Source organism: Ovis canadensis, chromosome 2 (genome assembly GCF_042477335.2).
Source record: "Ovis canadensis isolate MfBH-ARS-UI-01 breed Bighorn chromosome 2, ARS-UI_OviCan_v2, whole genome shotgun sequence".
Classification (NCBI taxonomy): domain Eukaryota; kingdom Metazoa; phylum Chordata; class Mammalia; order Artiodactyla; family Bovidae; genus Ovis; species Ovis canadensis.
In genome coordinates, this window is record NC_091246.1 from 250371772 (window position 1) to 250392459 (window position 20688).

General features: G+C 59.6%; 1 protein-coding gene across 34 annotated transcripts in view; it reads left to right on the top strand.

Moving 5' to 3' along the window:
- Window positions 1-490: 490 nt before the first annotated feature.
- RAP1GAP (RAP1 GTPase activating protein) overlaps window positions 491-20688 on the top strand; it is a 70453-nt gene continuing 50255 nt past the window's right edge. For 5 of the 34 annotated variants that reach the window (XR_011254101.1, XR_011254103.1, XM_069575047.1 and 2 more), the window contains exons 1-2: window positions 18610-18832; window positions 20469-20504. Coding sequence is in view for 4 of the 34 variants with exons in the window: in XM_069575047.1 (XP_069431148.1) it covers window positions 18789-18832; window positions 20469-20504 (80 nt within the window). In the remaining 30 variants the exon portion in view is untranslated. Of the gene's footprint in view, window positions 530-1437; window positions 1560-18557; window positions 18946-18987; window positions 19071-20468; window positions 20505-20688 lie in introns of those variants that run through there. The other 29 variants (XR_011254107.1, XM_069575054.1, XM_069575065.1 and 26 more) reach the window with 20 other exon arrangements.

The following is a 20688-nucleotide window of genomic DNA, read 5'->3' on the forward strand; positions in this document are numbered from 1 at the left end:
GTGGAAGTCATTTGTTAAGCACACAGCAGGTGCTCAATAAATACATTGAGTAAGTGAATACAAGACCTGGAGGCTTCCCTTATGGTTCAGTGGTACCGAGTCCATCTGCGAATCCGGGAGACACAGGTTCGATCCTTGACCCAGGAAGATCCCACGTGCCTCGGAGCAGCTAAGCCCCTGAGCTACAGCAACTGAGCCTGTGCTCCACAGCCTGGGAGCCAGCCTCGCAGCTACTGAAGCCCGCCCCCCAGAGCTTGTTTCCACAAGAGAAGCCCGTGCACCGCAACTAGGGAGAAGCCGGGGCAGCAGGACCCAGCAGAGCCAAAAATAAATAAAAATGTTAACAATAACAAAATGAATGCAATACTTGAACCCTCCCTAAATCTTCTCTGTGAGATAGGCCTCGCGCACCCGCTGATCTTGGAGGGCAGAGGCCTTGCAGGTTTGGCTCCACCCCTTCCGCAACCTCGGTTTCTCCACTTACTAGAGCAGCATTGAGGTCCAGAGGTCTCAACGATCCCCGCTGAAGGTAAGGTTCTGCGTGCCCCGGGCCTGCCAAGCACGCCCCCACCCATTGGCCCCCATGGCTCCAGCCTGTAGACACAGGGCCCCAGTCCTCAGTCCGCCTAGAAGGGTTGTCCCTTGGAAGCGAGTCCAGCGCGTTGTGGGCCCCGGCGCCGCTGCTGCTGCTTCTCCCGCGCTTGTGATCTTGGGCCCGGCTCTTCCCCTCTCTGCGCCCCGGGGGTCAGGTTGAGGTCATCTCGGGGCCCCTTCCTGCCCGGGTTTGCACTCCAGCCCTGAGGCCACCTGCCTTCCGTCCGCTTATCCTTTCGAGCGTGCCCTGAGGGCCGCCATCCCCCCGTTTCCCGGTGAGGCTGAGTGGGAAGCAAGTTGCCGGGGCCAGGGAGGCTGTCGGGGGGCGGGGTGGGGCTAGCCGGCTGGATGGAAGATGGGGGGACCAGTGCGCGGCCGCGGGCAGGACGCAGGCCAGGCGCCTGGGTGCGGAGGATGCGCGCGCGGGCACGGCTTCCTCACCCGGCTAAACCCGGGGCGCCTTCTTCCACCCTGCCCGTGCAGACGCGGGCCTAAGGCGTGGGCTCCGCGTCGACCCCACCTGCCCGAGAAGTTGCCCCCTCTTCCCTGGGCGGGGGGCGCGGGGGGGAACAGGGACTATCGTCTGGACAGCGGGGTCCCCGCCCGGCCCTGCCAGTCGAGCCGCGGAACCTAGTCCTCCCCTTCTCGGGTTCTCAGTTTCCCGACCGGTAAAGTGGGGCGCAGAGCGCCGGCCTCCGGGACCTGTTGTCGGAGCGGGTGGGAGGGAGGCCGGGTGGGGGCCCCCGCCGCGCCCGCGGCCCCGGCTCCGTCCGCAGTGAGGGGGGAGCGCGCCGGGAAGGAGGCTCCGCGGTCACGTGACGCGCCCCCCCCACCCCCGCCCCGAACTGCTGCTGCGGCGGCGGCGGCGGCGGCGGCGATCGCGGAGCCGCGTCCGAGCAGAGCTGCAGCTGCAGCCGCGGGGACCGGAGCGCCGAGCCCAGGACGCCCCCGGCCCAGGCCCGCGGGTGAGTGCGCCGCGCTCGGCGGACGCGGCCCTGGAAAGGGGAAGGGATGGACGTGGCCCGGGCTCCTGGCGCGGGCGGGCTGGGCAGGGGGATGGGGGCCGCCGGCGAGGACCCGGGGGACGGGGGGGAGCGGCCAGCGGGGAGGGGGCGCAGGCAGGGGACGGAGAGGCAGGCCTGGGGTGAACCGGCTCTGCCCCCTTCCTCCCGGGATGCGTCCAGGCCGCGGCTAGTTGGGGGGCTCGGGTCCCACCCCCCTGCGTAGGTAGGGCGTCCGTGTTCCGCTCACCCTGGGGAGGGGGCGCGGAGAAGTAGGTGCGTTCTCTCAATCCCTAAGGAGGGGCCCGCCCAGCCCCGACAGCCCCAGGAGGAAGCGCTCCGGTCCTCAGAGGAGGGAAGTGGGACGACCCCAAACTGAGGGGGCAGTGATGTCCTTGCTTCCCACCCCCGAACCCAACCCCGGCCTCAAGCCGCCGCGGAGCAGGGCACCCGCGTCACGCAGTCGGGCGCCCCCTCGTCGCCTCCCCTGGCTCCGCAGGATCTGAGGACTCGGTGGGAATCCACAGGGTGGGAATCCACAGGGTGGGAAGCCCCGCAGACGCTTTGGTGCCAACCGTGGGGCGCCAGGGCTTGGGGAAGATCTGTGTTCACACACGCACGCGCCCATCCAGACACCAGCTCAGGGGGTGCGCGCCCGCCCTCTCGGCTAGCGAGACCCCGACCTGTGCGTGACCCCGAGTTTTTGTCGGGGGTCCTTCCGCGAGCCAGGGGGTGGGACCGACAAGGACACGCCACCCTTCACACGCTGGCGTCTGACCCATCCTGTATCCTCCTCCTCCTCCAAAGTCGAGGAGGGAGCCCTGGGAGGAGCCGGGTCTGAACGGGTCAGGGAAGTGAAGGAAGGGGCAGCATTTCCTCCCCAGGCTCCTAGCCCACCCTGCGGCGGGGCTGTGGGCCCTCCTTGCCCAGGGGGCGGGGAAGAAGAAGCCAGAGAAGGTGGGTGGCCCTGAGTTTCTCAAGCTACTGAGACATAAACCCGCCACAGGGTCCCCTGAACAGGGGGAGGGCAGCAGCTGACGGGGAAGTCGGTGGTCATGCCCAGCAAGCCTGGAGACATTCCCGATTCCTGCATCTGGGACCTCAGTCGGAGGCCCCCCACCCCTGGCAGTTGGAGGTTCTGGGGGAAGTAGAGGGGGAGTCTTAACGGCCTCAGAAAGGATTTCAGGGTCACAGTTAATTCTCAAGTGGCAGAGTGTCTTCCCCACCCACAGCAATATTATTAAGGTGGGGAACTGGGGTCTCCATTGCACAGATGAGGAAACTGAGGCTCAGAGAGGCTAACTGAACCGCTCAAGGTCACAGAGCTGTCTCTGGCTGGCATAGCATCAGCTCTCTGACTCCTGGTCCAGGCAGAGCGCCACAGTGGCCGGGTCGAGGCAGGGTGGCGGGATGGGGTGGTGATCCCCTCTCCCGTGCTGCCTGGGGGAGGGGGGAGGTGCATCTGGATGGAGGAGGCGAAGGTGGGTCAGATCCAGGAGGACCTCACCTTTCTTCAGGGCCCAGAACTTACCCGCTTCCCAGAGCTCTCCGCCGCCCCTGGCTGCAGCCGTGATGGTGAGCGTCCCCTTCCTGGGACCTTCCTAGCTTCCAGCCTTCTCCTGTGCTGGGTGCCTGCCTGGCAGGGGTCTCTAGAGACCTCCCTCTATCCACCCTCTACCCGCTGTGAGACACGATCTTTCTTTTGGCCTCTGGTCTTGGCTGGGCTGTCTCTGCTGTTTGGACCTTGCCACCGCCCCCCAGCGGGGTCAGTACAAGCCTGGGGTACAGGAACCCCGAGATCCGGCTCCACCTCACTCTCCCCCCGGCCCCACCCCTGCCCGCTGTCCTGTTGCAGATCTGGAGGCCCTGTGCAGACCCCCCGGGGCAGGTTTGTGTCCCACACCACCTGTCTGTCTGTGGAGGCCTTTGTCCTGGCCGTCAGACACCCCTGGGCAGCCACCCGGCTTCACACAGCCAGACACAGGTGCCAACATGCTCCGATCCCACGAATACCGGAGAGCCAGACCCAGGCGGGCAGGCCCCGCACATGCGGGCCGAGATCCCCGTCTCTCAGTCCAACCCGCACCGCAGACGAGAGCCAGGCCATGCAGGCGTGCAGAGGAGGTGTTGTCGGCCAGGAGAGCCTCCTCCGGAGGCCTCGTCGTCAGGCAGATGACGACCCCGTTATCTCCTCCAGGGTGCACGCACAGGAAGGAGCACACCCTTAGGAGAGAACCTGGCAGATAGGCCCGGGAAAACACCACACCCCGGCCCCCGTGGGGGTGCACACGCGTGCACGCCATCAGCGTTTGGTGCGGGGAACTTGAACTGGGTACCACCCTGGCAGGCAGCCGCCCCAGTCTGGCCTCAGCCCGTCTTCTTCCCTCTTTTCTGGGTCACGTGAAGCCGGGTCGGCCGACCCTGAGAATCGAGAAACCAGCTGGCATGCCCCCTCTGTGGGCCTTCCTCTCCTGCCCCCCTTCCCCTCAAACCCACATCCTCCGGGGCCAGAGGGGCCTCTCCCTGAGCTGCCCCTGGACGTGCCATTCCCCAGGGCCCCTCCCGAGGCAGGACAGCCCGCAGCCCAGGCGCCAGGCAGCCCTGGGGTCCTCTGTCCTTTGCCAGTTTTCCAGGAGACCTTTCTTCTTTCCTTTCTTCTTTGCCTTCCCCGCAAGGCTGGGGGCCAGCTGGGGTGAAGGGAGGGGAGTCCTCCGGCTTGCCCTCTACTCACCTCTGCCTGCCTGGGTCCTGGCGCCCTGGCTGAGCCTCTGCGAGCCTGGCATCCCAGGGTGGCAGCTGCTGAGAGGTGCTTCTAGGGCTCGGATGTCTGCAGGGCAGGCTGATGTAGGCAGAGGACATCAAGGGACTCAGGGCTTTGCCCTGCTCACTTGGGTGCTCACCCCGGGGCTGGCCAGGAGCTGGCTCTGAGTCCAGGCCTGGTCCTGCCTCTGGCTGGCCGTGTGACTCTGGGAAGTCACTTCCCCTCTCTGGGCCCATCTCCAGTTCCAAGAGGCAGCTCCACTGGGCGAGGGAGTATGAGGTGTGAGGTGGCAGCCCTGTGCCAGTGAGGAAAGTTTGGCTCTGCTGGGTAGAGTTGAGGGCAGACGAGGACCCCTGGCCAAGGACTTCCGGCAGATGGAAAACTCTGGGACCACTCTACATCAGGCGGGATGCAGCCCTGTGCCAATCAGGAAAGAAAGTTTGACTTTGCTGGGTAGAGTTGGGGGCAGGCGGGGACCCCTGGCTAAGGACCTCCGGTGGGTGGAACACTCTGGGTCCCCTCTGCGTCAGGTGGAGCTGGCAGTCCAAGGAGCTCCCGGGGCAGCCACCCTGGGGTCAGCAGGGGGACCCGAGGGCAGGGGTTGCTGCTGTGGTCTCCATCTGTGCATGTTTTTCTGTGTGCTCTATTTTTAGGGCTGCAGGCTCGTACAGGCAGTGACTCAGAGAGGAAGGGAGAGGAGGCGGAGGGGTGTCGGTGAGACACCCCAAAACAGAGGGGGTCTGCCGGGGCACCAGCCTTCCCCACGGGCAGAGAGGAGTCCAGCCTGTGATGCCCTTGCTGTGTGCTGGCTGGCACAAGGGCTGGGCCCTCCTTTGCACACTCACGAAGCGAAGCTTGTATTGAGTGTGCTGAGTGTGTAGTGTGTCCCGGGGTCGGTAACAGACGTGAGCTGGGTGTGGCATCCTTCGGTCCCTGACACAGCCCAGGGTGGAGCTTCTGCGGACACAGCTCAGACGAGGAGGTGAGGCTCGAGGAGGTGAGGCTCGAGGAGGTGAGGCTCGAGGAGGTGAAATGACCCACCTGCTCCTCTAGTAAATACCCTGCCAGCCTGGGGCCACCCGCCCTGGGGTCCCCTTTGGGAAGAAGACCTGCGTTAAAAATCTGACTTTGCCACCAGCTAACCACCCAACTGAGGGCCCTTTACTCCATCTCTTTGAGCCTGTTTCCTTTTTCCTTTTTCAATATTCATTTATTTTTGGCTGGGCTGGGTCTCCATTGCTGCCCCGGCTTTTCTCGAGTTGCAGCGAGCAGGGGCTGCTCTCTCTGGTTGCAGTGGGTGGGCTGCTCCCTGTGAGGGCTTCTCTTGCCACGGACCACAGGCTCCAGGCGTGTGGGCTTCGGTCGTTGGGGTTTGTAGGCTCTAGAGTGCAGGCTCAGCAGCGTGGCTCATGGGCTTAGTGGCTCCGCAGCACGTGGGATCTTCCCGGGCCAGGGGTTGAACCCGTGTCTCCTGCATTGGCAGGCAGGCAGGTAGTTCTTTACCACTGAGCCACCAGGGAAGCCGTCTTCTTTTCTATTAATTTGACTTTTGATTTTATATTAGAGCATAGCCAATTAACAGTATTGCGATAGTTTCAGGTAAACAGCTAAGGGACTCAGCCATATACATACCCTGCAGAAGGAAAGGACCACCCACTCCAGTAGCCTTGCCTGAAGAGTCCCTTGGACCGGGGAGCCTGGTGGGTTATGGTCCCCAGGGCTGCAGAGAGTCGGACACTCTAAGAGAAGCGACTTAGCACGCATACATACACACATTTAAACACTCTCCCCAGACTCCCCTCCCATACTTTCCATATACCGTGGGCCATACAGGAGGTCCCTGTTGGTTATCCACTTAAACATTATCCATATAGCAGTGTGTACATGAGACTCTGTTTCTTTATAAAGTGGGGATCACCCATTTCATGTATCTGATGGGGTTGTTTCAAGGGTTACGATTAATGTAGGCCAACACCCAGGGCAGTGCCCAGCTTGTGGTGGACATTCGTTGGGGACTCAGAGGAAATACGCTGGGAATTGCCGGGAGTTCATGTCCAGTCTCTGCTGTGTGACTCTGCATAAGTCACTGACTCTCCTGGTGCCTCGTTTCCGTCTTCATAGGACAGGAGTGATAAGGCCTGCTCTGCCTGCCTACCTGGGAGTGTTGTTTCTGCAGATCAGATACGATGGCTGGGAGCTGCGCTCAGGATATATGAGTGCACAGAAGGAAAAACAAACCCTAGAACATACGGAGAAAAAGGTTTCCAAAAAGAAACTTCAAGTACTTTATTGCAAGAAAAAATAAGCCTTTTATTTAACATCTGGGGGGGACGGGGGTGGGCAGTGGGGATTGTTGCCATAATCTCACATTTCCAAGGCAGTTGGCCTTAGCCTTGTCATGTGAGATGAATAGGTCTCCCCCTTGGGGAGCCAGTGCCTGGCACCTAGTAGGTGGTCGATAAGTGGCCATAGTGGCTGTGAGTGGAGTTACTAACCGCCACAGCATGAAAAGTGCCAGTCAGGACACCGGTTTGGCTTCACTGCAAGGTGTGTGTAGGGGTGAGTTGGAGTCAGGTTCTCAAGGGCCTTGAATACCAAGCTGAGGAATTTTCTCTGCAAGCCAGTGGGAAAACCACCGGCAGGCCTGACTGACCCTTCTGTGGGCAGGCCTTGGGTAGGAGCTAGTCCAGCCCGGTTCTCTGCCCTGCCCCTGCTGGGTGAGTACGTCTCCACTGCCTGTTTCTCTGGGTCCCCTTTCCCTCCTGTATGCAAAGGAGAGAGCTCCAGCCTCTTCCGTCCCAGCAACACGAGAGAGGACCAAGGCACCAACCAGTCAGTCAACCAGGGGCCGTTGTCTGTGCCAGAAATCAGGAGGCCTGTGTCCCCCTCTGAGCTCATCCCACGAGCGGTGTGACCCTGGGCAGTGCCGGCCTCTGTGAGCCTTCCTTTCCATCTCTTCAATGGGTGGGTGCAGTTTCTGCCTTTGTACCGTGGCTCGAGTGAGGCGGAGAAGGAAATAGCAACCCAGTATTCTTGCCTGGAGAATCCCGTGGAGGGAGGAGCCTGGTGGGCTGCTGTCCATGGGGTCGCACAGAGTCAGACACGACTGAAGCGACTCAGCAGCAGCAGCTACTGAGGCGGAGCTGGTGCCCGCGCTCTGTGAGCCTCAGGTGTGCCGTGTCGCTAAGGGAATTGCGCTCTTTCTTGCCAGTACGCGTTCCCCAGGCTCCCCTGAGAATCTGGGGGTGCTGGGACCTGCGGGGGACAGTGGGTGAGAACAGACTCCTGCGTGGCCAGGGAGGCCATGACCTTCCCGTGGCCACATGCCTGCCGCAGCCAGGCTGTTGGGGCAGTGGGCAGGTGAGGCAGGTGGTCTGCAAGGGAGAGCTGCCCCATCCCTGCTCAGAGGCGAGCCCTTCCCAAGACCCCGCTCCTCTGAGCTGGGACTTTGGGGAGTGGGTGGAGGGTGACCTTGGGGACTTCTCTCTGCTTGTGGCAGAACTGTTGGGGCAGCTGCAGCTCCTCTGTTTGGGAGGGGCTGAAGGTCGAGGCCAAGGCTGATGGCAGGCCCACCTCTCACACTGCTGCAGCATCCCCACCTTGGGGTCCAGAGAGAGGCCACCCACTCCAGCAGCCTCATGATAGCCCAGGTAGCGGGCTACAGATGGGGGAGGGCTGAAGCTCTGGGACAGTGGCTCCAGCCTGGCCCAGTCTATCCCCTGCCTCCACCTAAGATGTGGGAGCTTTTCCAGGTGCATAGGGGTGCCCTTACGGCCCCTTTCCCAGGGCTTCAAACACCCCCGAAACAGGACCGCAGAGCCCCGGGGGACAAAGCACTCACCTGTGTCAGCTGCGGCCAGGGCCCCAGACCTCCCTGGCTGGAGAGGTGTGGTCCTCGTGGTTCTCTGAGGGGCAGAGGAACCTGGCACCCTTGCCTCCCACCCCTGTCCCCAGCTGCACTGTTGGGGTCTGCCCTATGTTAGCCAGGGAGGGAGCTGGCTGGCTGAGGGATTCCGGGAGCGTTCCTGGCAGGGGAGAAGCAGAATTGGGGGTGAGTGATGACGGATGGCGGGGGGAGGCTTCACTGGGTGCTTACAGTCTGCTGGGCCCTGTGCTGAGCGCTTTCCATGGGTCTGTCTCATTCATTCCTCAGAGCCACTCTCATTAGGCCCACTGAAGCTCCGAGAGGTTAAACAGCCTGTCTAAGGTCACCCAGCTGGCATGTGGCTGGAGCTGAGACTTGAATTAACGGCTGTTAGATTCAGTTTTTAGCCACTTTGGTGTACTGCATGCAGAATTTGATGGGGAGGGGGCCTGAGACCTAGTTCTAGCCAGGGGGTGGGGTAGGGCTCAAACCCTGGGGCTGCCCCACCTTCGGGACCTAGCCCTGAACCTCCCGGCTCCCTCCCATGCCCTGCCCTTTCCCTTCTGTCTGTGGGGCTCAGCATCCCAGGCTAGGTTGGGAAAAGAGGACAACTGGGGAGATTTGTTTGCAGAGGTTCCCAAGGATGTCCAATCCCACAGACCCTGGATTCCCCTGCACACCGCGCCCCTGCCCCCTACCCCGCACTAGTCTGCATCAACTCCCAGCTCAGAAACTGAGAAATCCTCAGCATCAGAGCTGGAGAGGAGCCCGTGGAATCCGCTGGTCCAGCCCCCTCATTCTACAGATAATAATTATGATGATTGCAGCCGATGGCGGCAATTCACAAAGGGCTTTCACATCTGGGCTGCCTCCCACGTGCGTGCGCCGGAGCCCTCGGGGCTGGCGCGGCACTTGTGGCCTTTGTTAGCTTTCTCACCGTGTGGCCAAGGAAACTGGGGTTCAGGGAGAGGCGGAGATGGACTCCACCCCCAGATCTGGCTTCCCCTGAGCCCACTGCACCGTCCCATGTCCCCTGAGACCCACAGCCCACGTGGTATGGCCCCACGACTGCATCCTGCATTGGGGACAGTGTGTAGGGGGTGCATTTGCTGAGGGGGGTCTGCTTCTGTGAGGTCAGCGTGGGCACGAGGCAGGTATCAGGTGTGGCTGCCCGCCCTCCTCCCTGTTCAGGGGGACACACACCCTCTGTCCGGGCAGAGAGTATACGTTGAGGGCAGAGCTGTTTTCTAGGGGCCTCTCCAGGCTGCCCCCCTTAATCAGACGGAGCAGGCAGCTTAGAGAGCCCTCCTTTCGTGGAGAAGGGAGCTGGGGGCTGGAGGGGTGGGGAGCTGCCCACGGTCCCGCTGGGGCAGTGGCAGAGCTGGACCCGGGTCCTCCTGACGGTCCCCCATGTGGCTGTGCTGATGCAAGTCCCAAGAACAGGACAGCCTGCACTTACTGGGTGCCTACTGTGTGCCAGGGTTGGGCACTTTACACTGAACTCTCAGAACAACCCCCTGGGGTAAGTATTGACACTATCATTCTTTTTTTATTTATTTAAAGAGTATGGTCTCCCAAGCGTTCATTCAACAGACTGTACTTTTCATATTTTTAAAGAAAAATTTTAATTAATTTGTTTTAATTGGAGGCTAATTACTTTACAATATTGTAGTGGTTTTTTGCCATAAATTGCCGTGAATGACGCTATCATTCTCATTGTTGTTGATCAGTCGCTGAGTCGTGTCTGACTCTTTGCAAACCCCCCATTCTTCTCATCACCGTCCCCTTTTATAGATGAAGACGCAGAGCCTTTGAGAGGTTATGAAAATGGCCCAAAGTCACAAACTAGGAAGTGCCAGAGGAAATAATTCAGTCAGGTCCACCTGACTCCCAGCCCACACTGATGTCAGTACCTGTGTATAGTCCGACAGGAATGAAATTTATTTTGTCCTTCCTGTTGTTCATTGCCAGCCTAGGACCCCATTCATTCCCTGAACATTGATGGAGCGCCTTCTATGCCAAGGAGACCAGAGAGCCGATCTGGGCTCAGAGGCTGGGGGTTGAGGGTCAGAGGTTAGGCAGTAAAGTAGGAGGGTCTCCAGACCCTTCTAAACCAAGGATGGCCACCCTCCCTCTCCATCTGTCCCCATGCCAGCCACAGACCACATGTTGGTAACCTCTTTCTCTGCCCATCATTTTGCCCATGCTGTATGCTGTAGCCTGATTTTTCCCTCTTAAGAATTGGAGGTGAGACTCAGCAAGGGGCTTCTGGATTTCATACACCTCAGAAGACTCTGTGGGCAACAGCAAGGCCAACCACCACCATGCTAACTCTTCATGGGCACAAGGCACCATGGCGACTCCTCTGCCTCTGTGCCCCACCTTGTATGATGGTCACCATCACCTGTGAGTCAGGAGCTGGTGCTCGCCCACTGTCCAGATGTGAGAACTGAGGCTTACTCAGGCCTGGGCTGGGCTCCACTCTGTCCGGCTCTCAGGCCTGTGTCCTTATCCCTGGCTCACATTGCCCTGCTCTGGATCCAGGCTCTGTGCCCAGGCTGTGTGGCTGTGCATTTAGAAGCCTGGTTCCTAGAAGGCAAGCTTCAGCCAAATACATGTTGAGTGTGCCTTGGGAAGTGCTTTGTGGGGCTAATGCTTGTGAAGATGGAGAGACTGGGTTTTGTTTCTTTGAGGGACGTGGGACCCCATGCAACCACCCCCACCTGCCCCGCTGAGGCAGAAGAGGCTTTCAGGCGTCCAGGGTGTCAGGGCCAGGCAGCGTGTGCTGTCTGAGGGCTTTCTTCTTGGCTGAAATGTCCCTGAGACTGACTCAGAGCTGAGTCACCTTGGGGATGGGGGGAGTGGGGGGGGAGAGGTCTTTTTTTTCCTATTTGACTTGGGTCTTAATTGGGGCTTCCCTGATAGCTCAGCTGGTAAAGTGTCTGCCTGCAATGCAGAATACCCGGGTTTGATCCCTGGGTCGGGAAGATCCCCTGGAGAAGGAAATAGCAACCCACTCCAGTACTCTTGCCTGGAGAATCCCATGGACAAAGGAGCCTGGTGGGCTACAGTCCTTGGGGTCCCAAAGAAAGGCATGTGGGTGTGGGATCTATCTCCCTGACCAGAGATCAAACCTGGGCCCCCTGTACTGGGAGCTTGCAGTCTTAGCTGCTGGACCACCAGCAAAGTCCCAACCTTAGGGGATCTTCACAGCTACTTCTATTTCCCTGGCCCTTGGGCAGGCAAGCCTTGTAGCCTCTCAAAATTTCTGTTTCCTGGTCTGTGAACTGGGGATAATTTACAGGGTGGTCATGCGGACTGAACTAATCAGAGTGCCCGGCACATGGCCTCAGGGACTAGCAGCGGCTCTTACTGAGTTGGGATGCTCTGTGTGATGGGGGCTGAAGTCTCCCCGGAGAGAGGGGGGTGGGGGAGAGAGATTGGGGTGGCAGGAGAGAGCTGGATCTGCTCTTTGGGCCGGCCTCAGTTTCCCCATCAGCCATGGCTGACATAAAACTCTTGCATAACCAGCCTCAGCGGGGGCTCTTGTGATCACAGAGGTCCCAGGGCGCGTAGGTGCGTCTCCATGAGCTGCACACCCAGGGGTCGGCTCCGGGGGGCGAGGGGGCGGCGGGAACACGGTGGGCGGCGGCACAGGTGCCACCATTGTGGCCCGCAGGTGTGTTATTGTGGGCAGGGAAAAGGCGCTGGCAGTTCGAGCTGGAGATTAGGGGGGAAAGCGGGTTCGCGGGCCGCCTCCGCTCACGGGGGAGCAGAGGAGGTCGCGGGTGAGCGGCGCGCGGAGCGGGGTGCAGGGCGCATCCTCCAGGCCCCCTCGGGTCCCCGCCCTCTCTGGAAGAGATGCCCGGGGCGCTGTCCCTGGTCCTGGAGCCTGCCCGTTTCCGTGCTGGCCAGTGGGGGGCGCCCGGGACCGCGGCGGATGCGTGCTTTATTTTTCTGGAATGGTATTCCCAGATAATAAGCCTACCCACACACACAGTTTAAAAAAACCAAAGACCAAACTGCCCTCAGAGAAGTAAAAGCCCTCACTTCCATAGATAAAGACTCTGGCGTGATCACACCAGGGGACCTAATGAATTAACCGAATGCTTGCTTCTGCTTGTATATTTTTTAAAAATTTGAGATTTAAGGGCAGAAAATCTTATTGTGGTGCCTGACTTTTAGTTCAGAATGGCTCCAGTTGTTATATCTCTGGGAGGCTCAGTATGTATTCGGTTCAGGTCAGTAGAGTCGCTCAGCCGTGTCCGACTCTTTGCAACCCTGTGAATCGCAGCACGCCAGGCCTCCCTGTCCATCACCAACTCCCAGAGTTCACTAAAACTCATGTCCATCGAGTCGGTGATGCCATCCAACCATCTCATCCTCTGTCGTCCCCTTCTGCTCCTGCCCCCAATCCCCCCCAGCATCAAGGTCTTTTCCAATGAGTCAACTCTTTGCATGAGGTGGCCAAAGTACTGGAGTTTCAGCTTTAGCATCAATCCTTCCAAAGAACACCCAGGACTGATCTCTTTTAGGATGGACTGGCTGGATCTCCTTGCAGTCCAAGGAACTCTCAAGAGTCTTGTCCAACACCACAGTTCAAAAGCATCAATTCTTCAGTGCTCAGCTTTCTTCACAGTCCAACTCTCACATCCATACATGACCACTGGAAAAACCATAGCCTTGACTAGACGGACCTTTGTTGGCAGAGTAATGTCTCTGCTTTTGAATATGCTATCTAGGTTGGTCATAACTTTTCTTCCAAGGAGTAAGGAGCTGCCCTGAGGGGAGCTCTGAACATAAGCTGTCTCTCTTCCAGTTCAACTTACCGCTTCTGAACATGGGCGGGGAGGGCCATGCTCTTAGCAGGGGGCAGGACAGACAGGCTGGCTGGATCCCAGCCTGTAATGTGTGAGAGGGGGTCTTGGCTTCCCCTCTCTTAGGGAGGCAGGAGTTCACATCACTTGATCTCTACCTTTAGTTCTTCCCAGTAGTTGGCTGAGCACTGGGTGTGTGTGTGTGTGTGTGTGTGTGTGTGTGTGTGTGCATGCATGTATGCCTGTGTATATTTTGTGTGATCTGAGTGTGTGGGCCTTAGTGATTTCTCTGCATGAATCTGTTGTCATTGGTGTGTATTCATGTGTGTGTACAAACCCAGCCCTAGTCAGCAGGTGAGCACTCACCGATTTGGGACCTCCGGGTGTGAACTTGACTTGACCTTTGCACGTGTGTGTGGGGGGGGTTTGGACTGTGGGGGCTGATGTTCTGCATGCCTTAGCCCTTGATGTGATCTCTACAGGCACGAGTTAGGCGTCTCTGTGCCCGGTACAAGGGCAGGCAGCATGTGTGACCTGGTGAGGTTTCTGTGCAGGGGTACACAGCAGTCCACACAGACTCTGTCTTGTTCATCCTCTGCCCCTAGTTCCTGAACAGCATCAGACACAGAGTGTGTGTTTGAGTAGCCGGAGGTCTCAGGAACTCACTCAATGGGACAGGAGGCTCAGAATCAGGACGGTTTGTTGGTTCAGTGACCTCACCAGACAGCTGCCTGGGGACAGGGTGTGAGCCAAGGCACACCCACTCCTCCCACCATCCGTTCCCAGGGCCTAGGGACCCTCCAGGAGACTCCCTTTCCAGGAGCTCAGGGTTAGCAGCATCTTAGGTTTGGGTGGGTGCAGCTTGGCTAGAAGGGCCATGAGCGAAGGATGCTTTGAACCTATGAAATTCTCTCAAGGCAAATGTGTTTTTCCGTGATTATGTCTCTAGTCCAGCAAAGTGAGAGTGATGAGTCAACGGAGACCGAGAGAGGAAAACTGGTTAACATGGGAGGCTGCCTGGCCAGGCAGGAAGCCCAGCACTGCCCTGCCCCCTGCTCAGGATACCGCCCCCGCCACCTGCCCCCGGCAGATAACCTGAATGGGAATGACAGGGGGCAGGGAAAGCATGGAAGGTCACTGGGGATCCACTGGGTTTCCCCAGGGGCTTAGATGGTAAGGAATCTATCTGCAATGCAGGAGACTGCAGTTCGATCCCTGGGATAGGAAGATGCCCTGGGGGAGGGCATGGCAGCCCACTCCAGTATTCTTGCCTGGAGAATCCCAGAGACAGAGGAGCCCAGCGGGCTATGGCCCACAGGGTCGCATAGGATCGGATGTGCAACTAACGCTAAGCCTAGCTGGCGAGAATCGGCCCCATGAGCCCCATCTGGAACCCAGGCTCTTCTCTTCCCAGGAGGCTGCCCCTCCCCGGGCCCTCAGGTGTCCCTGTGGAGTGTTGGGAAGGCAGCACTGGAGGCAGGGGGTGGGACTTTCAGGGTTCAGCCCGGGTTGAACTTGGAGAGGGAGCTCTGTGTCCCGCCACCCCTGTCTGCTTTCCTCCTCCTTCACACTGTCTGGCACCTGTTTGAACAACTCGGGTGCAAAATCAGGGTGGCCCAGAAGAGGAGGCTTCTTCTGAGAAGGAGGGCCTGGTCCCTGGAGGGCAGCCTGGCTCTGGTTTCTAGGAGAGAGGCTGGAGGAAAAGGAGGAAGGCGCTCCATCCCCCTCCCTCCCCCAAAGATGACAGTGGCTTCCCCGAGCCAGTCTGCGAACCCCAGCTCTGTGCTACCTCCAGAGGACTGAGCACCCTGTCACAGGCGAGTGTTAGACACGATACAGGGAGGCAATGCCAGAGCCAGGCGGGGCACCCCCTGCCCTTACTGCCTCGTGCCAGTGTGTCTGTCTTAGACGTTGCTCCACATGCCCACACAGATCCGCCCACCCACCTTCTTTCCAACAGCTGCATATACCGCATGGTGCCAGGGGACCTGAATTTACTTATCTGGTTCTCTCTGGATGGCCATTAGCTTGTTTTGGAACTCTTACCAATATATCTTTCAGTTCAGTTCAGTCGCTTAGTTGTGTCTGACTCTTTGCGACCCCATGGACTGCAGCACGCCAGGCCTCCCTGTCCATCACCAACTCCCGGAGTTAAACTCATGTCCGTGGAGTCAGTGATACCATCCAACCATCTCATCCTCTGTCCTCTCCTTCTCCTCCTGCCTTCAATCTTTCCCAGCATCAGGGTCTTTTCAGATGAGTCAGTTCTTTGCATCAGGTGGCCAAATTATTGGAGTTTCAGCTTCAGCATCCATCCTTCCAATGAATATTCAGGCCTGATTTCCTTTAGGATGGACTGGTTGGATCTCCTTGCAGTCCAAGGGACTCTCGAGAGTCTTCTCCAACACCACAGTTAAAAAGCAACAAGTCTTCGGTACTCAGCTTTCTTTATAGTCCAACAGTCACATCCATACATGACTACTGGAAAAGCCATAGCTTTGACTAGATGGACCTTTGTTGACTAGATGGACCAAAGTAATGTCTCTGCTTTTTAATAAGCATCTTTGCTAACTCAAAAAAGAAAACAGTGATTTCATGTAGTCCCGCCTAATAAAGATGATGCTGGAGAGTTTTATTTAACAAATGCATTTGACTCAAATACTATTCTCAATGCTTTTAAAGTATTAACTCAGTTAATCCTTGGCAAAACCCTTTGAAGTAGGTACTCTTATGTTCATCATCAGCCTTATTTTGCAGATGAAGAAACTGAGGCACAGAAAGATCAGGTGACTTGCCGAAGGTCACACAGCTGACGAGGCGGAGAGCTGGGATTTGAACTCTGAGGAGGGTCGTAAAAATGAGGATATAAGCCCTTATTTTCCTGTCCCTTGTCCTTGGCCATCCGTCTTGAGAGTCACCTGTGCTCATGTAGTGGGTCCATTCTAGGAGGTGCTTCTGCAGGTTCAGAAGAGGCATTAGGTTCTGCTGTGGCCAGAGGGACTGGGGCTGGCCTGGGGGTGGCCTGTGCGTTGTCGGCCGAGGGACCGTGACACCTACCCCACCCCACCCCACCCCAGCTCTTGCCAGTGAGCCAGCTGCAGCTGGTCAGCGCCCAAGAGTCCGGGCCCACACTGGGCTCTTTGTCTTCGGTAGGAACGCTGCAGCCCCCACGGCCCCTCTCAAGGGCCCACTGTCCCAGCACCAGCAGGGCCTCCCGGGGGCCCAGCCTGGCTGGGAAGCTTGGCGCATCGCAGGCCTCCTGGTTACCCTGCCAAGTGGACGTGCAGGGCCCTTCCCACTGAAGGGCCTGAGGATGCCTTCCCACTGAAAAGAGACTGGCGAGCGTGAGGGCTGTGTCCAGGCAGGCGCCGCACCTGGGATGGGGCTGGAGTCCCGGGTCCTGGCCCTGAGGTTGTGTGTGCTCCTGTGACCCAGGCCCAGTGCCCAGTGCTTCCTCCTCCACCCACTGCAGCTCTGGGGGTGCCCTGCCACTCCCACCACTGAGGAAGGAGAGACTTCCTCCCTCTTCGGGGCAATCTCAGTGCGCCTAGGGTTGCCCCTCTGGAGCCCGACCAGGCTGCCCCAGGAGGAGTGGGCTTCCCACTCTGCCCGGGAACCTGCAGCCCTGCCCAGAGCAGGAGGGGCCCGGCCCCAGCTCCAGAGTGCCCTGCCAAGGGGACCCTCCTCTGAGAACCCAACCAAGGGGGTGGTTCCTGGATAGGGAAAATCACACGGGCCCGTCCCAGTCTCCAAACTCTCAGGGGGCTCTGGAGGGTTCTCCCGCCCACCGGTGTGGAGAGGAGAGGGGGTCCAGGGGGCGCAGAGAGGAGGGCTAGGGCAGGGGGAGTTCTACAAGAGAGGGGCGTTTGCTCTGAGCCAAGGTCTCCGTTTCTTCATGTCTGAAAGGAGGAGATGGCTACGCTCACAGCCCTGCCGGAGCGAGGCAAGCCATGGAATCTTCTCCCCAGAGCCACCATTTCCCAGTGGAAAATGGAGCTCACTGAGCCAGGGCTCAGGGCCCAGGAGGAACGGTTCGTGAAAGGCCTCTTAAGAATCCCACCACCCTACGGTTGTGCCCTTGGGTGTCCTTTCTCTCATCTCCCCCCATTGCAGGCTCTTTGAACAGAAAGCCCCATGGAAAGTGTCAAGGTTCTCGGGGCCTCCCTGGGTGCGGGGTGGGGGGTGGGAGGCAGACTGGGTGTTCTGGGAGGGGTGAGTGAGTCCTGGGGCAGGGGCAGGCCCCCTGCCTCCTGATGCATCTTTTCTTGGAGCGGGAGAGACAGCTTCCTGTGGGATGCAGCCGGGATCGTGGGCTCTGGGGGAGCTGCGTGGCGTGTCTGCTGACTGAATGCACAACCGGTTCAAGGTCTCAGGGCCCAGTTTGTCTCTGAAGGCTGCCGAGGGAGGGAACCCAGGCTGGATGCATTTTCGAGAAGAGGGTGGGTCCTTGCACTTCCTGCTCTGCTCCTCTTCACCTGGGCTCAGGGGTGATCCCGGGAGCGGGGAATGAGAGTGGGCCACTGGGGCTCTGTTCCCCCCCTCCACTCATTTGAGAGCAGACTGGCCCACAGGGCAGGAGTCTCCCAGCTGGCATTTACTGAGCATTTACTGTGGCAGGCCTGGCCCTACAGCTCCACATCCATGGACTCCTTCCGTCATCACGAGGGCCCCAGGGGATCAGTCCTGTTCTGTTGTTACTGTGGGTCAGTCGCCCTGTTGCGTCCGACTCTTTGCAACTCCATGGACTGCAGCATGCCAGGCCTCCCTGTCCCTTACCATCTCCCGGAGTTTGCCCAAGTTCGTGTTAGTTGCATCGGTGATGCCATCCAGCCATCTCATCCTCTCAGTTCAGTTCAGTCGCTCAGTCGTATCTGACTCTTTGCCACCCCATGGACTGCAGCACGCCAGGCGTCCCTGTCCATCACCAACTCCTGGAGCTTGCTCAAACTCATGTCCATTGAGTCAGTGATGCCATCCAACCATCTCATCCTCTGTCACCCCCTTCTCCTCCAGCCTTCAATCTTTCCCAGCATCAAGGGCTTTTCCAATGAGTCAGCTCTTCACATCAGGTGGCCAAAGTATTGGAATTTCAGCGTCAGCATCAGTCCTTCCAATGAATATTCAGGACTGATCTCCTTTAGGATGAACTGGTTGGATCTCATCCTCTGACGCCCTCTTTTTCTGCCCTCGATCTTTCCCAGCATCAGGGACTTTTCCAATGAGTCTTATTTTAAATAGGTGAGAAATTCGAGGTCGAGTGCAAACCATTTTGACTCTGGATTCCTAAATTCTGGACCCAGCTCGCTCTGGGCTCCCCACCCCCCCACCTCCTGATGACCGGAGAGGGGACAGCTCCGCTCCTGGTGGGAGGGGGCGGTGCCGTAGAGTGTTGCCTGCAGAAGAGGGTGCGCAACCCGGGTCGCCCGGGGTCTGGGGATGGGGGCGGGGACGGGCCTTGTCCTCCCCGCTCGCCGCCCCTCCGCCAGCGCCGAGGCCCCGCCCGGCCCTCCCGCCTCCCCGCCCCGAGGTCCCCGCTCGGAAAGTCCAGCGAATCCCCCGCGCCGTCCCCCCACCCGGCCCGAGGGCGGCGCGAACAAGCGGCCCTTTCTGTGCGCGGCTGCCCCGGACAGCTGGCCTGCAGCCCGCGGGGGCGCGGACAATCCCGGGGCTTGTGGCCGGGGGTGGGGCACCGGGGGTTGCCAAGGTGACCCGGGCTCGGGCAGCAGCTCGGGCTCGGCGCGGGCGGCACCATGAGCGGCCGGAAGCGCAGCTTCACCTTCGGGGCCTACGGGGGGTAGGTGCGCGCCCGCCGGCGGCCGCTTCGGGTCTGGGGGCCCCCGGAGCTGTGAACCTGTGTGGATGTGTGGGGTGAGCGGTCTGATGTCAGGGCCGTAACTTGCGGCGTTGGTAAGTCTGTGTGTGTGTGTGAGTGCGCGCGCGCGCCTGCGCGCTCCGATTGGATACCCCTGTGCACGTGCGCGGACGCAAGTGGCCGTGGGCATTTCTGTGTTTGTGTCTAACGCGTGGCAGTGGTAGGTGTCTGACTGTGTGTGTGGACTGACAGGCTGGGCCTGTGTGTGTTCACGCCAGGCGTGTGCATATAGGTAGTGGGGGGTGGGAAAAGGCAGGTCCAGGGGAAGCCCTGCGGGGGGCCCCCGACTTGGCTCCTGAGGCTACCCAGCCCCTGCAGTGAGGCTTTGGGAGGAGGGAACATATAAGCCGTAGCCGCCCCGAACCCCGGGGCACCCCTCTGGCTGCCCCATCTCAGCCTGCCTGGCTTTCAGGAACCCTCTCCTCTGGGACTGCTGGCTGGAGATCTGTGGGTGGGGGTGGGGGGCTGGAGAGTCGAAGTGGTGCCTGGTCCATCTTGGGTTCACTGTCCTTCCCGACCCCAGGTGCCCACCCCAGAGGAGTGCGCAGGTGGGCCAGGAGGATCTGTGTCTTAGGCGGAGGTTTGGGACCTTGGAAGGAAGACTGGGGAGACAGACCGGCTCCTCTCCTGGCTGGCCAGGAAGTTGCATAACCTTCAGCAAGGCCTCCCTCCTGGTGGTCAGAGGGACACCGGGGACCCACCTTCCGTGTGCAGAGCCCTCGGGGCTGCTCACACGTGTGACGCTGCAGACTGTGGGTTCTTTGAGCTGTAGGGATGGTGTCCCCTCTCTAGGCGCCCATCCCCCCCGGGGACCCTGCAGAGGGGCCAGGTGCGGTGGGAGACCCGAGAGCTGCCTACTGGGCAGGGGGGCTCTCTGGGCCATCAGGCCAGCCCCCAGCGATTGGCCTGGAGCCTCCTGGTGCAGGAGGCTCTCCGCTGATGCCGGGTGGCAGCAGGGCGCGGGGCTGCACTCTGTTGTATGACTTTAGGCAAGTCCTGGCTTCCCTGGCCTCCCGGGCCCCACCTGCATGAGGTGGTCCCCGGGAGACCCCAGCCCTGCATCCCCAGTTCATGTCTCCTGAGATGGCAGGTCCTATCTGGGGCCCCTTTCCCCTTCTCCTTTGGCCTCTGGCCAGGGAGCAGGGCTTGTTTGTTGTCCCATCGAGGTGGGAAGGTTGAGCTGTCCTCTACCCCAGGTGCCCTTGGAGGGTGGTGGGGGGCCCCAGGGAGGGGCACTGCCTCTATACTCTCCCTGATGCTGGGTCTGGAGGGACTGAGGGGAGACAAAGGCTGAGGGTGGCCCCTGAACCCTGGGGGCTTGTCTCCCCCTGGCTCTGCCTCCCTTCCTCCTCACCCCACACCCCACGTCCCTAATATGACATTAAGGCCCCTACAACCTATGGCGGGCGGTCTCAGAGCATCAATGCCTCCGCCAGGCCCCTGTGAGGTCCTGGGACCATGTGGGTAGGAGTTGGGGTAGGGGTTGGCCAGATGTGCTGGGCAAGGCCTGGTAAGACGGCGCTGCCCCTTACCTGCCGCCGCTCTTGTTGTGTTTCAGGGTGGACAAGTCCTTCGCCCCTCGCCGGAGTGCGTGGTGAGTACTGAGGGCCCTCAGTACTGGGCTGCTTGGCTGAGATTTACGGACACTCCCAAGCCATTTGTTGTTGTTAATCACTAAATCATGTCCGACTCTTTGCGACCCCAGGGACTGGAGCCCGCCAGGCTTCTCTGTCCATGGGATTTCCCAGACAATGATACTGGATTGTGTTGCCATTTCC